Source organism: Lepidothrix coronata, unplaced genomic scaffold (genome assembly GCF_001604755.1).
Source record: "Lepidothrix coronata isolate B3197 unplaced genomic scaffold, Lepidothrix_coronata-1.0 Scaffold29, whole genome shotgun sequence".
NCBI lineage: Eukaryota > Metazoa > Chordata > Aves > Passeriformes > Pipridae > Lepidothrix > Lepidothrix coronata.
The window spans coordinates 2,601,281-2,616,252 of record NW_016690209.1 but is presented as its reverse complement, the minus strand read 5'-3'; the positions used below and the strand labels follow the sequence as shown (position 1 = coordinate 2,616,252).

Sequence of the window (14,972 nt, the reverse complement as noted above, 5' to 3'; positions counted from 1 at the left end):
CACGTGGGTCCCAGGAGGCTTCACTGGGTACTCTGGGGCTTCACATCTGTCTGTGAGTCCTGGGGGCAAACCCACACGGGCACCTTTGCCCCAAGCAAGCCCCCAGCCTGACAGCAATGTGGGGCACTGCCCTGGGGAGGGGGTACATCATTACCCTCCAATCCCAACACTGTTGCCTGGCTGACAGTGGCCGTCCAGCATTGCCCCCCACCCCCAAAGCCGCAGGAGCTAGGAGAGCCCATGGGTTGCCTGGGCAACTGCAGCCAGGCAGTGATGGGGAGCGGTCCAGGGGATCGGTTGCCATGGAGACCCGAGGATTGCAATCACCTTGGCAACAGTCTTGTGTGTCCTGCCACCCCCCATTCAGGGCTGCATCCTGAGGAGGTGCACCTGGGCTCCTCTGTGCACCTGGGCCAGCTCCCTGGGTAGGCAGGGAGGTGGCAGTGCCCGCCCATACAAGGTGAGAGCTTTGGCTCCCAGTGCATCCCCCCAGCGCCCACCCAGGCCCCTGACTCAGAGGCACAAAGGAAGAGGAGAGGCCGAGCTTGACTCCTTGGCTTTATCACTTCACATACCACTGCAAGCCATTCCTGCACCTGGTCCTGTCTGGGAGGTGGGCAGGAAAGCTGGGTACAGCAGGGCTGGACATGAAGGCAGGCTCTGGGGCACCCCAATGCTGTTCTCCCATTCCAGAAGGAGAGTGGAAACCCTGCAGAGGGACATAGCCTCCCTCCCTGGGTGGTAGACCAGCTGGCAAAGAGGCTCATCGTTGCCAGCCCCTAGGTGTCCCCAGCATAGTCTGGGCAGTGGCTGTAGGCACATGGATTGGGGTGGTAGGACAACAGTGGCACCAAGGTGTGCCACTGCAGTGGCTCAGGGGGGTTTGAGTCTCTGCTATCCCACTGTGCCTGCTGTGTCTCACCAGCCCTGGTCTTGCCCTCATCATCCTCCCAATAAAACCACATGCCGGTAAAAAAAACATAAGGGAGAAGTCCTGCATGGCTTTGAGTGGGTCACAGCTGGGAAAGGGGTACAGGTCCAACAGCTGGCAGCCAAAGGAATGCCCCAGCATGGGGCTGAGGTCTCAGCTCCTCAGGACAGGTGTTGTGTAGGTTTTCCTCAAGCCTTCATGTTTAGAGGGGGTCCCTCTGGCAGACAAAGGGAGGATGAGGAAGCTGTAACTCCCCCTGCCCTGCCCTCCCTAAGGCAGATTATGGGGCACACCAGGACCCCTCCCTCCCAACAGGAATCACACAACTGCACACGAGAGGACCGCTGAGATTTCTGCAGGCTGCAGGCTTGGCTTGGTTCCCACTGCCCTTCCCTGGGCATGCCCAGGTGCTCTCAGGCCTGATAGAGGGGCACCACACGTTCAATGGGCCCCCTGCAGATGGGGCAGAGGCGGGTGGGCAAGGCCTGGAAGCAGCGGAAGCAGCAGCAGATGTGGCCGCAGCCCAGGAGGACGCACTCGCGCGGCCGTGCCAGGCAGATCACACAGGAGTCCTCAGGCTCCCTGTCCCCGGCCTCCTCCCCATCCAGCTCCTTGTCCTCCTGCTGCTGCTTGGGGCGGGAGCGGCGGTAGGCGCGGCACAGGGCGTGCAGGAGCACGGCCAGCCCTGCCACCGCACACAGCACCGCTGCCCCCTTCCAGAGCCCACTGGCCGACTCCAGCTCCGACAGCACCGTCTGCCAGTCCCCAAGGCACAGGAAAAACTCGCCCCCCCAGGCTGGCGGCTGCAGGTGCAGGGAGCCGTCGGGGTGCAGGGACAGCTCCCCAATGCCTGTCAGCCCGGCCCCCACCCGCAGCATCTCCTCTGTCTCCAGGATGCCCTTGGGTTTCTCCCCAATCAGGTACTGGCCCAGCAGGTCGCGGAAGCCATGGGTTGGCTGCTGGAAGCGCTCGTACACCATCTCCAGCGGCAGGCAGACGGCCTGGAGCGGGCTGTCCACGCTCACCTGCGTCACTGCCTCGGTGCCTGGCGAGGCCAGCAGGAAGGGCACGGTGTAGATCTGCTCCGAGAGCACCCGCTCGCTCTCGCTCCTGCAAGCAGACAGGGTTGAGATGTGGACAACAGAACCACAGAATCAATTAGGTTGGAAAAGACCTCTGAGATCATTGAGTTCAATCTATGACTGAACACCACCTTGTCAACTAGACCATGGCATTAAGTACCACATCCAGTTTTTCCTTAAACACCTCCAGGGATGGTGACTCCACGACATTCTTGGTGGTGGAGCCCCCTGCTCCTGCTTTCTGGGCAGCCTATTCCAATGTGTAATCACCCTTCCTGTGAAGAAATTCTTCCTAATGTCTAACCTAAGCCTCCCCTGGTGCAGCTTGTGGCCATTTTCTCTCATCCTGTTACTAGTTGCCTGGGAGAAAAGGCTGACTCCCATATGGCTACAACCTCCTTTCAGGGAGTTGTAGAGAGTAATAATGTCACACCAGAGCCTCCTTTTCTCCAGGCTAAACACCCCTGCCTCCCTCAGCTGCTCCTAATCAGAGCTGTGCCCCAGACTCTTCAGCAGCTCTGTTGCCCTTCTCTGGACTCACTCCAGTACCTCAATGCCCTTCCTGAATTTAGGGACCCAGAACTGGACAGAAGACTCGAGGTGTGGCCTCATCAGTGTTGACTACAGGTGGATTATCACTTCCCTGGTCCTGCTGGCCACAACATGAAGGAACTCCTAGGGCTGAGCCAAGCATAGGGACTAAAGCCTTTAACCAAGTTATTTTCTGCTTCTCAAGCGGCCCCAGAGTCTGGACTGTCTGGTGCAAGCCCACCCCTGCAGTCCCTTCCCATTGCTCACCAGCTCCGGGCCAAGCTGTTCCAGATCAGCCGATGCTCCTTCAGTAGCAGTTTCTGGATCACGCCCTGCAGCCCCTCATGGTAGTGGCTGGTCAGTGCAGCCTGGGCTGGTAGCACTATGCCTAAGGACAAGGGATGCATCACAGACGAAGGAGAGCCCTGCCCTTGTCCCTGGTGCGAGGCCACAGGGGGTTCTTACCTTCCAGGGCAACATAGGGCAGGCATCTCCCCTCAGCTGCAGACACCAGGGCTGGTAAATCATCATCGACCTGGAGCTTTGGGGCCTCCTGGAAGAGCAGGGACTGAGTGTGAGCATAGGCAGGGGCAGGCAGAGGCCGGGCCAAGCATGGCTTTGTGGAGATCTCTGGTAGGATGTGACCTGCTCAGTCCTTAGTGTCATAATGTTGCAGAGAATGCAGCAGGCTGCAGCCATCAGTGAGTGCACCCAAATCAAAGGGTGTAGGGCAGTGGGGAAGGGAGAGCGGGCAGGAGAGAACATCTGAGGGATGGGGCTACCTGTATGCGTGCCACAACTTTGGCTTTCTTCCTGTACATGTAGTAGAAAAGGCCAGAGAAGGCAAGGCTGGAGCCCAGACACAGCAGCTCCCCTGGTGTGATGGGGATGTCCATGGCTTGGGCAGCAATGCCTGCAAAGTGAGTGTGTTGGCTGGGGAACAGGGCCATGTCACCCAGGAGCAGGGACGTCCCACAGGCCCTTTCCCCAGGGCAAGGACCTCCCTGCACCCCTGTCTCCAGGAGCAGGGACATCCCACCACCTCTTTCGGGACATCCCAATGCCCCTTTTCCCAGGGCAGGGACATGCCTGCCCCTCTGTCCCCAGGGCAGGGACATCCCACTGCCCCTGTCCCCAGGATGCCACCTCAGGGCCAGGCCCGTCCGCGGCCCCGGCGAGGGGAGTTCAGCTCCAGCACCCACAGTTGCCCGATACCCGGCCCGACCTGGTGGCCCCGGCCCAGCCAGGGCCCAGTGCCCACCGTGTATTGCACACAGGATCGGGCCGAGGCCCAGCACTCGTGACCCAGCCCGGGGCCTGGCCCAGGGTACCACCCAAGCCCGTCCAGGCCCGGCGCCCCCACTCCGGCCCGGCCCGACCCCGCCGCCGCCCCGGCCCCGCTGCCCCCGTACCCCTGAGGCGCCCAGGCCCGGACCCTGGCCCCTCGGCGCTGCCTGCTGGGAAATGTAGTCCGGCCCCCGCGGTGCGGCGGCGGGGCGGGCCGCGCCCGAACTATCACTCCCAGCATTCCTCGCGTCGAACTACAGATCCCGTCGTGGCTTGCGCCGCTCACCAGTAGGACCACAACTCCCGGCAGCCCTTGCGAGCGCTCATGCCAGTCGCCACGGTTCCCGCGGGGTCCCGGTACCGGCGGGTCCGCGGGACCTGATGCGGGGCTGCGGACAGGCTGTGCGGGGAAGGACCGGCCAGGGCGGGCCCTGGGGGCTCCGGGAGGGGACTCGGGGACGGCTCGGCCCCGGGGCAGGTTGGAGTCACCCGTGCTGGGGCCAGCGGGACCCCCCGGCTGGGCTTTACCAGGGGGTAAAGCCTGTGCTTCTGACTCACTCCTTCCGGCCCTGCCGTTCTTCCCCACACCTCTGCTCCCCTCCCTTCGTCCATCCAGACATCTCATCTCCACTCCCCTCCCTCGGTCCCTCGGGATGTCTCAGCTCTCACGTGTCCCCCCAGACTTTGAGTCACCCCCCCCCAGCTCCAGATCCCACCTCTCTCCCAGCCCCGACACCACCAAGGTCCCCGAGCTGCTGGAGTAAGTGGAAACTGCTTTTATTCGTTACATAAACTCGGCGACAGCCACCCACACCTGAAGGCACCAGAGTCCCCGCTGCCGCCCGCTGGTCCCAGCAGAGGTGGATGGGGAAGCCAAGCTGGATCGGGAGGGGACAAGGGAAGTGCGGAGCCGGGTGGCCCCTAGTCTCCATTTCTGGCAGGCTGCGGGGCAGGAGCGGGGGTATCTTGGCTCTAGTGCTTTCCCTGGGACCCCTCTGACCTGCCCACCTGCGAGGGGGGGATGCAGTGCAGGGAGACGCTGAGCTGTGCCCGACTCAAGCACATCAGGGTTGGGGGCAGAGTTGCGTTTTGGGGGTGCTACAGCCTCTCTGCCGGTCGCGTCCAGCCCCAGGCTGTGGATGGGACTGCGGTGGGTGCCTGGTGTGGGGCCGTGTGTGCCGGGGAGGGGGCAGAGGTGGGGTCTGCGGTTTGTGCACAGGAGGGGAACCGCGACAGAGCGTGACCTCCGCTCTCTGCCCGTAGCCAGCTCTAGCAGCCAGCGAGGGCTGGGGGCGGGGGCACAGCATGGCATTGTCCCCTCTGTCCACAGCACCCTCCCCCTCCCTACCACACCTCACAGTGCTTGCCGGGGTTCATGGGGGAGCCCAGGGGGCAGCCGAAATGTTCGACAAAGTCCCGGGAGTTGCTGAGGGTGCCGATGACACGATACTTGTCGGGGCTGTGGGGGTCGGTCACCAGCCCTTCATGGGAGCTCTCGGGTGTCCGGACGGAGCACCACACCTGGTGGAGCGGGAGTAGCCTCAGGGATGGGGACAGAAACCCCAGAGCAGCTGTGGGGGGCTGTGGGGTGGCTCTGAGCAGCCAAGGAGGGACAGAAAACCCATCACCCCGCTCAGCCCTACCTGTGCAAAGCCCACGAAAAAAAGCTGGTGGTTGGTGAGTCCCAGGGCTGGCAGACGCTTCTCCTCCCCGTTCTTCTGCAGCCAGGACTTGTATGCCTGCGGGAGAGCTGGCCTGAAGCCCCAGGGAGGGACAGACGGGAGAGGGGGGGCAGTCCGTGTCCCCTCCGGGCGGCAGCACTCACGTTGTAGGCTGCCTTGAGCCCGCCGTTGTCAGCGATGTTCTCGCCCAGCGTCTGCCGCCCGTTGACCTTCTCGCTGTGGACGGTGTAGCGGCCGTACTGCTCGGTCATGCACGCCGTCCGGTTCTTGAAGGCCTCCAGGGAGGAGTTCTGCCACCACGGCCGCAGGTTTCCCTCTTTGTCGTACTCTCGTCCTGTGGGACCGAGCCGTGGGGTGGGGTGGGACCAGGGGGTCCCGAAGCAGAGTGGGGTGCGGTGGGAGAGCGCCAGGGGATGCCGGGGGACCTGGCGCCTTGGGTCCATGCCATGGGGGGATGGTGTCCCGCAGTCCCTGCTCTGGGCAGGTTCTGGCTGGGGCGCAGCTGCGCACTTGGGTCCCCAGGCATCCCCCGGTGCCTTCCCACTATCCAAACCCAGATCTGTGATCCCACAATCCCCCATTGACCCCATGTCTGCTCCGGGGCTGTGGTGAAGGCATAAAGCAGAGCGGATGCGAGAGGGACCGGCCCCGTGCCCCGCGGGGAGGAGGGTGAGGAGGGGGCCGGGGCTGCAGACACCGTGTCCTCACCAAGCGGATGGAGCGAAAGCTGCACAGAGAAGCCGGGGGGAGGTGTCGGCGGGTGCCACCTGGGGAGACAGGACGATAGAAGGGGGGGCGGCCGGGGGGGCACGAGCACGCACGATGCAATGGATGGCAAAGCGGGACCCCTGTGCACCCAGGGCACCCCTTGCCCATGCCGAGGGCAGGGGCGGGTGTGGGGCTGGGGAGGGCAGGAAGGTAACAGGAGTCGGGGCTGGGGCTGCCCATGGGCTCTCACCTTGGTCGTCAAACGCGTGGGTCAGTTCATGCCCCATCACCACGCCGATGCCACCAAAATTAAGGGCTCTGTGGGGCCATGGGAAAGAGCCAGGTAAGTACGGGGGGGGTGTTGGTGTTGCAGTCTGCCTCTGCCTGGCCACCCCCTCCACAGCCTAGGCACCCGACCAGACTCTTTTCCAGTTGGGACCCAGCTGGGAATGAGTCTTACTGGGGACACTGGTGGCCCTAAGGGGACTTTGCAGGCTGTCTTGGCTGCAGGATGTAAAGCCTTGCATGATGCTTAAGCCCCCCAGGGCTTTGCTTTGTTACTGTGGGTGGCTCTGTTGGCCCCAATCCAGCCCATGCCCCCCCCACCCCCAGGAGGTGTCCCCCATGCCAGGCTCACTTGGGGTGGTTGCGGGCATAGAAGGGGGCCTGCAGGATGCCGGCAGGGAAGACGATCCCATTCTTGGTGGGCAGGTAGTAGGCATTGACGGTCTGCGGTGTCATGCTCCATCTGGGGCAGGGAGGTGTGACAGGGGACAGGCAAGGCTGTGTCACCTCTCACCCAGCCCACCACCCTCCTGTGCCATCACGCACCATGGCTTCCCTGTGCCACCCTGCCCGGGGCTGGCACTTTTGTCCCCATCCTGTGACCAAGGGACCATGTCCTGGGGACAAGCTACAGCCACCACAGGTGACCTACAGTGCTGTGCTACCCCATGGGGGGGACCTCCTTCCCACTGAGCCAGTGCCACCCAGGCACCCCGATGCCACATCCTCTGTCCCCCCCCAGGCCTTCCCCCTTACTGGTCACGGTTGGGGGGTTTCCGGAGCTGGTCAGCCATCACTTTGGCAGAGAAGTTGTAGAAGTTGAGCATGTTCTGGAAGAAGGAGTCTTCAGAGACCTCGTACTGGTGAGGAAGAGGAGGGATCAGGAGGGGCCCACTGAGATGGTTCCCCACACCCTGGCCAGGATGCATTCAGTACCAGAGTGGCTCTGCACAATGTCCCAAATGCCTGAGCTTGCGGCCCTGGCCATGAGACAGTGACGTTGCCCCACCATGGGGCCCCCAAGGGCTTGGTGTGAGCAGGGACCAGCCCCCTACCCCATCGTAAACATCATCCAGCTCCTTGTTGTCCAGAATGAAGTCAGGGAAGCCAATCATGTCATAGATGGCATCTGCCTGTGTGGGGAGAAGCCCCGACAGTGAGATGGGGGGGCTTACTGGGAGGAGATGAGGTCTCACACCCACTTCCCTCCCTGGAGTCACCTTCTCCTTTGCAGCCTGCCTGGTCTTCTCATCCATCCAGTCCAGCTGCTCCAGAGACACCTCGAAGGCTGCCCGGATCTCGCTAATCATCTCCTCAGCCTGGGGAGGGGAGGGAATGAAGGCCCCCTACCCCCACCAGCCCCTTTGTGGGGAGAGAGTAGACAGGACACAACCTCCCCAGGGCTGGGGGTCCCAATTCCCAGCTCCCCACCTTCCAGCCCTAGGACTGGAGGGGAAACGGGATTCCCAAGGATGGTGATGGGGAGGGGATGGGGGCAGAAGTGTCCTCACGATGGCCTTGCTGTCCCGGTCAAACGTGGCTTTGACGAAAAGGGAGCCCAGAGCAAAGCCCAGTGTGTCATCCGTGTTGGAGATGCAGGTTTGCCAGCGGGGTGTGCAGGACTGTGGGAGCGAGATGAGGGTCTGTGAGATGCCCAGCTCACTCCCCTGCTCCTCTCCCTTCACCCAGCCTGGCTCAGCCTCCTCACCAGAGGGGAGATGCTCAGCAGTTAAACCCCATCCCAAAAGATGATCCCTGGCTTCCCTCTGCAGCATCCAGGGCTTAGCATCCCAAGGACATCCCAAGGGCATCCCAAGGGCAGAGGAGGTCCTGGCTGCTTCCAGGCCAGGAGCAGAGGGGGCTTGTCCCAGGACATACTGTTACCTTCCTGGTGCCATAGAGTGTCTCCAGCAGCCTCTCCTGGGCTGTTTCAAAGCGCTGATCCAGGCTGGAGACCGTTTTCTGCACCAAGTTCCAGATCAGGTAGTTGTTCAGGATGCTGCAAGAGCAGAGATATGCCACAGCTCACCACAATCTGTGGGCATGTTCCAGACTCCAAGCCACTGACAAGCCCAAAATGTGCCCCTGCCATGGGGGGGCATGGCTGAGGGCACGCAGGAGCCTCACCTCCTGTCAGTGTCATTGATGAGGTCAGAGACCTGCTGGAGGTAGGTGTCCCCATACACCACCACGGGCTCCGTGTCTGCCAGCTCCAGTGGGGCCAGGGAATAAGACAGATAATCCAGCCAGTCAATGGCAGGGGCCAGCACCTGGAGGGGACATGAGGATGTGGCACCAGGTGGAGGACCCCCTGGGGCAGGGGGCTGTGCTCTCTGGGAAGGTCCCAAGGTCCCTCACCACATCAGATCCCTCACTGCCACCAAGCACCCTTCCTGTTGCTCTTAATGCTGCAGGACAAGGAGGGGACCCCTGGATCCCACTGTGCAAGGTGGCAGCTCCTCCCAAATCCTAAAAACTGGGTAGGTAAGCACCTCACTCCAGCACCCAGCACATGTCCCAAAATTGATGGGGCTGCCCAGGGTGTCCTGGAGGAGGGGAGCAGTGGGCATGGACCCCTTGGTGTCCCAGTGGACAACTTCCCATATGTCCCTGGAGGGTTTCCCCAGACTGCGCTGGGCTGTGCCCACCTGCAGCTCGGCAATGTTCATCTTGTGGTAGATCTTCTCATCGTCCCTCCGCTCAGCCTGGGGCACGGTGATGTTGGCCAGCTGGGTTTCGAAGTCCAGTACCTGCTGCATCTGGAGGCGGGTGGGCCCTGGGGTGCCCCCCAGCAGTGTGCCCAGCTCCACCATGTAGTCCAGGTAAGCTGCCAGAACCTGCCAGACCCCAAGCCCTCACTCAGCGCTGGCTGCAGCTTGTTCCACCTCCCCAGGGTGAGCACCCAAGGGGCAGGATGCAGGTGCCAGGTGCATCCCAGAGCTGCTCACACCCCGTTGCCATGGCTTTCCCTGATTGCTGCCAGCAGCGTCCCCAACACCCAGCCTCACCCTCTCGTTGGCGGTCTTGTTCAGATAGTAATCCCGGGATGGGAGGAAAAGGCCTGACTGGTCCACCTGGGGGGAGAGAGGAGTAGCATAGACAGCCCAGTCCCACCTGGTGCCTGCCACCCCTCAGTCCCAAGGTGCCAACCTGGATGATGTTGCTGTTGGAGCTCTTGGAGTCTGCACCCACATACACTGTGAAGAAGGGGGTTGCACGGTACGTGCCTGACACGCTCTTGAGTACCTCCATGAAGCTGGTTTGGTTCCAGGAGCCAGTGATGTTCCATCCCCCAATCTGCTGACAGACAGACCTGGCACCTCAAGGAGGGATGGGGTCCGTCCCCAAAGGCTGCTCCCTCCCCAGTTACATGAAGAGCTGAGCGGAAGACATGCTGGGCTGAGCCCTGACAGCTCGGCTCACATGTGGATGTCTGCCCACCTTGTCAATGAGCTCCATGAGGGGCTGGGAGCCCAGCTCCTCTATTCTCTGTTCTTTGAGACAGGACAGGTAGTACCGCTGTGTCTTCCGCTCTGCCTCGCTGCTGGAGTTGAAGGTGGCATTCTCTGTGGAAGGCTGTGGGTCAGCCCCAGGGACACAGTGGCCACCCCCTCAGTGCCTGTGACCCCTTGGTGCCCACCTAGGAGATGCTTCATGATGGCCTGGTTCTGGTCCCAGATGCTGTTGAAAGTGCTCCATTTGGAGCGCCCATTGGGCAGTGGGTTCCTCTTGATCCAGCCCCCACATGAGTACTGGTAGAAGTCCTGGCATGGGTCCATCTCTGTATCCAGGGCTTCCAGGATCTTGCTGGCCACCCGGACGCAGGCAGCCGTCAGGCACGTGCTGTGAGAGGGATCTGGCAGGGAAGGCATGCCTGTGGCTGGGCAAATGGACTGGGGGAAACTGAGGCATGGAGTGGGGCCAAGCCCTGCCTGCACCCCAGGATAGGCAGAGCACCCAGAGCAGGTGCCTCAGGCTTGACCCATCACTCCTCATCCTCCCATGTCCTCCCGGGTGTGGGGACACCACTGCCAACTCCCCCTACCTCTCTGGTACTGAATGGCCAGGGTGATGACAGCGACGCCCAGCAGCAGGGCCAGGGAGACGGCGACGGCGCAGAGCACCAGCTCCAGCTGGCTGCGCGAGGCCAGACGGCTCAGCAGCGTCCCCGGCCCCTTCCGAAACCCCACCTGGGCAGGAGCAGGACCTGCCATCGCACCACGGGGGGACCAGACATCACCACTCCCCCTTCCCTCCCCTGCCACTCTCCGGTGCCTGGCGTGGCTATATGAGAAGGAGGGGACCAGGGCATCCCTCCCCACCACCCCTGGCAAGCTGGTGGTGGGTTCTGGCAGCCCCCCCAAGCCACAAGGAAGGACAATTGTCCAAGCACACTCTGTGCCGCATTTTGGCTGCCTCCCAGCACATCCCTGGGGACAGCCAGGTCTGGCTTGGCTCCCAGCCCTTCTCCCACTACCCACCTGGCTGCAAGCAGGCTCTGGCTGAGGGTGAAGGGGGAGGGCAGGGAGGATGGAGAGGGGAAGGATGGAGGAGCTGGGGCAGACCTCACCTCCACACTGTCTGGAGAGGCGCTACCATCCCCTGCTGGCTCCGGCCCCTCCTCATCCTGCAGCGTGGCACGCTTGTAGTTGGGCATCTGCTAAGGGACGGAGCGGGCTGGGACAGGGGCATGGAGGGCTGTCACCCACCCTGCCACACCCTTGGGCTCTTATGGGGAGGTGGGCAGTGTCTGCTCAGTGGGTACAAAGAGGGGCGAGGCAGCCCCTGACCCCCCCTTGGTGCTCTTGAGTCTCCCTCAGAGGTTGTCCCCAGCCCTGGGTGGCTCTGGTGAGCACAGGGAGAGCTGCTGGCGGGGAGCTTGGGGGCTGCCACTGGAGCATCCCTCTGTGTAGCCATAGCAGCTGTGTGGCATCAGCCCTGCCGACAGGTGCCACATCGCCACGGAGACGTGGTCCCTGTCACCAAGCAACTGTTGCCTAGTGCTGCTGTCTCACCCCTCCTCCCCTGCCTGGAACTTTCCATGCAGATGTGAATCGATCTGAAACATCTGGAGGTACCTCCTGCCCCATCCCAGCCCTGGGGGTGACCAGGGCGCAGGACAGAGTGTGTGAGGGGAGAAGGGGCACTACAAGGGTACCAGCTATCAGGGCAGGATCCCCCTTATCCCTGGCCTTGCAGGGCAGTTTGCATGGACCCAACTGTGAGGGCTGCTGAGGACTCAGCCAAGAGGGAGCTGGTGGAATTGAGTCAGCAGCATTGGAGGGGGGGATGAGCTAGAAGAAAATGCTGGGGATTTTGGTGGAATAGACTCAGCAATGCTGCTGGTCGTAAGCTATCCTTAGGCTTCAGAGTTAATGCCTAAGTGGCTTGTGGATCACCCTCCAGCCTGTGCTACAGAATGAAGTGAACGCCCAGGGCTGCCTGCGAGGCTGGTGTCGGGGGCCAGGAACGAGCTAGGGTGGGACAGATGATGTGCAGGGGGTGAAGCAGAGTGAGTGCCTCATGCCTAACTCTGCCCACTGCCACACTGCTGGGATGGGGAGGGGGCATCGCCAAGGGCTGCCATGGGACCGTGGGATTGACGGTTGGCAGGAACCCCCCACTAGGGTGGATTCCTGGGAGATACTGGCATTAGGAGGGATCGTTCAGCATCCTGCAGGAGCTTGGCCAGTCAGACCCCCTCCACTGCCCCACCTCCCCCCAGTATGCTCCTCTCCTCTCCTGGGTGGTCCTCATACTGGACAACAGCCAGCAACCCCTCTCCAGCATTCCTAAGACAGGAGCAGGATCTAGTCCTGGGGCTCCTCCTACCCCCTCTATGGGGCTGAGATGCGCAGGGACAGGGCTTCCTGCCCCCTCCAGGGGTGCTCTCTTGTGGGTCACCCTACAAGCAGCATCACTGTAGCCCAGGTGGGCTTCATGCCTTGATGGAGCAGGGTCTGTGGGGCCGTGTCCAAACCACCCTGGCTCCCTCTGTTCAACCCCAGCCAGGGGTTTGGGGGGGCCTTCCTCCCCCAGCCAGGGAGGACAGGGGACCCTCTAGCCACTCAGTTCCCTTAGCCTCATCCCCATGCAGCCCCTGCATCCCTCAGGCTCTCACTGCCCTGTAATCCCCCATCCTTCCCTCCCACAGGTTCCCGAAGCTCCCCCAGCGCTTCCAGGTCCTTGAGCCCTCCAGCCTCCGGGCTCTCCTGTGCCCGGGCCCCCTCCTGTCCCCCTCGCCGCGCCCCTCGCTGGTCCCCCCATTCCCCTCTCCTCTTGCCCCCCTCCCTGCCCATTGCCCCCGCCCTGCCCCTCCGCTGCCCCGGGCACTCACGGCGTGTCCGAGCTCCTGGAGGGCCACGTTCATCCTGGCCATCCCGGGCCGCCTCCTGCCTAGCTCCGCTCCCCGCCCGGGCCGCGCCGGGCCCCCGCCGCCGCCGCAGCGCCGCCTGCCTCCGCCGCCGCCATGGCCCGCACCGGGCGCCGCGCTGCCGCCAGGACAGGCACCGCCACCACCGGGATGGGTCGGGGCCGGGACCGGGCAGGGATGGAGTCGCGCCGGAGGGATGGAGCCGCGGGGTGTGGGACCGGCGGCGCGCGGACCACAGGCTCCGGGCGGGGGCAACGAGCGCCGGCGGCCCGGGAGGGGCTGGAGCGGGGGCACCGGTGCCCAGCCCCGTCGCACCGCTCCGGTTCGCCCGGCCCGGCCCCACCGCCAAGGTCACTGCCGTGCGCACGAGATGAGCTCCTCACCGGCACCCGCACCGGTATCTGCACCGGCACCGCACCTGCACCCCCAGAGAGCCGCAGCGGCACCTACAGCCTCCCCCAGCGACACCGGCACTCGGACCGGCACCCGTACCGGCACGGGCAGCACAACCCAGGCTCACACCGCAACGGGCACCGGCATACGGACACACGGACCGGCGCTGGGCTTCAGCACCCGGGGAGGCACATCAGTGCCGCACAGCACCGGTTACTGGCTCCGGCAGAGGCAGCGGGTGGTAACAGTGCAGAGCCGCGGCAGCACCCCCTGCTCCGGTATCCGGGCACATGGCCCAGTGCACCAGCACCCGCACAGGTGGATTCACACATGCACACTGACACCTCATCTTGGGTACCTAAAGGATGGCACCCCGATGTCACCCTCAGGCCCGTGCCACAGCACACGCACCCAGGGGTTCACAGCTGTGGTACTGTGGGAAGGCCGTGGTTGTGCAGTACCTCACATCCTGCCTTGACACCTCCTAGCACTGTGTGACCACCTGCCTGGGACAGGGCATCGCTGCAGGTCACCTGCTCAGTGCCTGGGGTGCTGCCAGGCAGTTCCTCAAGGAGCACAGCCTGGGGTGCTGCTCAGGAGGTTAAGATGTCCCCCAGGATGCCTGGTGGGGCTGGGCGAGGCAAGGCCACCTGCACAAACTGTGGAGCCAGGGCACGTGAGCAGGAGCTGTGTGTGTGCACAGGGGTGCCCATGGGTGTCTGTGGCATGAGGGGCCCCACTGAGCCTGCCAGCCCCGGGCAATGCCACTTCACTTGTCTGGCTCAGGTGGTGGCATGCCTCATGCCAGGGTGGCAGAGTCCCAGGTCCCCATCTGCCAGTGGTCCCTGGCAGTGCCAGTGCTGCCAGTGTCAGTGCTGGTGTTGGTGTCAGTGTTGGTGTCGGTGTCAGTGTTGGTGCTGATGGCAGTATCAGTGCCGCTGTCAGTGCCACTGTTGGTGCTGGTGTCAGTGTCAGTACCGGTGTTTCAGTGTTGGTGCCAGTGTCAATGTCAGTGTTGCTGTTGGAACCAGTGCCAGTGTTGGTGTCAGTGCCAGTGTCGGTGTCAGTGCCGGTGTTGGTACCAATGTCGGTGCCAGTGTTGGTGCTGATGGCACTGTTGGTACCAGTGCCGGTGTCAGCATCAATGTCAGCGTCAGTGTCAGTGCTGGTGTCATTGTTGGTGCTGGTGCCAGTGCCGGTGTTGGTACCGATGTTGGTGTCAGTGTTGGTGCTGATGGCACTGTTGGTACCGGTGTTGGTGTCACTGTTGGTGCTGGTGCCAGTGTCAGTGTCAATGCCGGTGCAGGTGTCACTGTGGGTACCGGTGTCGGTGTCACTATTGGTGTCACTGTCACTATCGGCGCCACTATCGGTGTCACTGTCACTATCGGTGCCGGTGTCCCTGCCGGTGTCACTATCGGTGCCGGTGTCACTATCGGTGTCACTGTCACTATCGGTGTCACTATCGGTGCCGGTGTCCCTGTCGGTGTCACTGTCACTATCGGTGTCACTATCGCTGCCGGTGTCACTATCGGTGCCGGTGTCTCTGTCGGTGTCACTGTCACTATCGGTGTCACTATCGCTGCCGGTGTCACTATCGGTGCCGGTGTCCCTGTCGGTGTCACTGTCACTATCGGTGTCACTATCGCTGCCGGTGTCACTATCGGTGCCGGTGTCCCTGTCGGTGTCACTGTCACTAT

The 14,972-nt window shown here is 62.9% G+C and overlaps 2 protein-coding genes across 6 annotated transcripts; both read right to left on the bottom strand.

Annotated features, from left to right (window-relative positions):
* Positions 1-547: 547 nt before the first annotated feature.
* On the bottom strand, positions 548-4,040 carry LOC108495121 (mitochondrial ubiquitin ligase activator of nfkb 1-A-like). Of its 2 annotated transcripts, none has more exons than XM_017810442.1 (5): positions 3,957-4,040; positions 3,327-3,457; positions 3,010-3,097; positions 2,812-2,932; positions 548-2,041 (listed from the first exon to the last, which is right to left on the bottom strand). In XM_017810442.1, the coding sequence occupies exons 2-5, from the start codon at positions 3,438-3,440 to the stop codon at positions 1,345-1,347; spliced, it is 1,020 nt and encodes a 339-aa protein (XP_017665931.1). In that variant the 5' UTR covers positions 3,441-3,457; positions 3,957-4,040; the 3' UTR covers positions 548-1,344. The 2 variants fall into 2 exon arrangements, with proteins under 2 accessions (XP_017665931.1, XP_017665932.1); XM_017810443.1 differs by lacking the exon at positions 3,957-4,040 and adding an exon at positions 3,806-3,928.
* Positions 4,041-4,592: 552 nt separating this feature from the next.
* Positions 4,593-12,935, bottom strand: ECE2 (endothelin converting enzyme 2). 4 transcript variants are annotated; one of them, XM_017810621.1, is made up of 19 exons: positions 12,844-12,935; positions 11,077-11,163; positions 10,552-10,696; positions 10,147-10,362; positions 9,948-10,072; positions 9,657-9,803; positions 9,515-9,580; positions 9,155-9,343; positions 8,634-8,776; positions 8,391-8,505; positions 8,018-8,128; positions 7,727-7,825; positions 7,562-7,639; positions 7,263-7,366; positions 6,859-6,969; positions 6,472-6,539; positions 5,657-5,847; positions 5,475-5,570; positions 4,593-5,352 (listed from the first exon to the last, which is right to left on the bottom strand). In XM_017810621.1, exons 1-19 carry the CDS (start codon positions 12,883-12,885, stop codon positions 5,176-5,178), a joined length of 2,310 nt encoding a protein of 769 aa, XP_017666110.1. In that variant the 5' UTR covers positions 12,886-12,935; the 3' UTR covers positions 4,593-5,175. The 4 variants fall into 4 exon arrangements, 3 of the variants coding, with proteins under 3 accessions (XP_017666110.1, XP_017666108.1, XP_017666111.1); XM_017810619.1 differs by having other exon boundaries at positions 11,077-11,166; positions 12,844-12,893; XR_001874027.1 differs by lacking the exon at positions 4,593-5,352 and adding an exon at positions 6,222-6,280 and having other exon boundaries at positions 5,477-5,570; positions 11,077-11,166; positions 12,844-12,893.
* Positions 12,936-14,972: the final 2,037 nt, after the last annotated feature.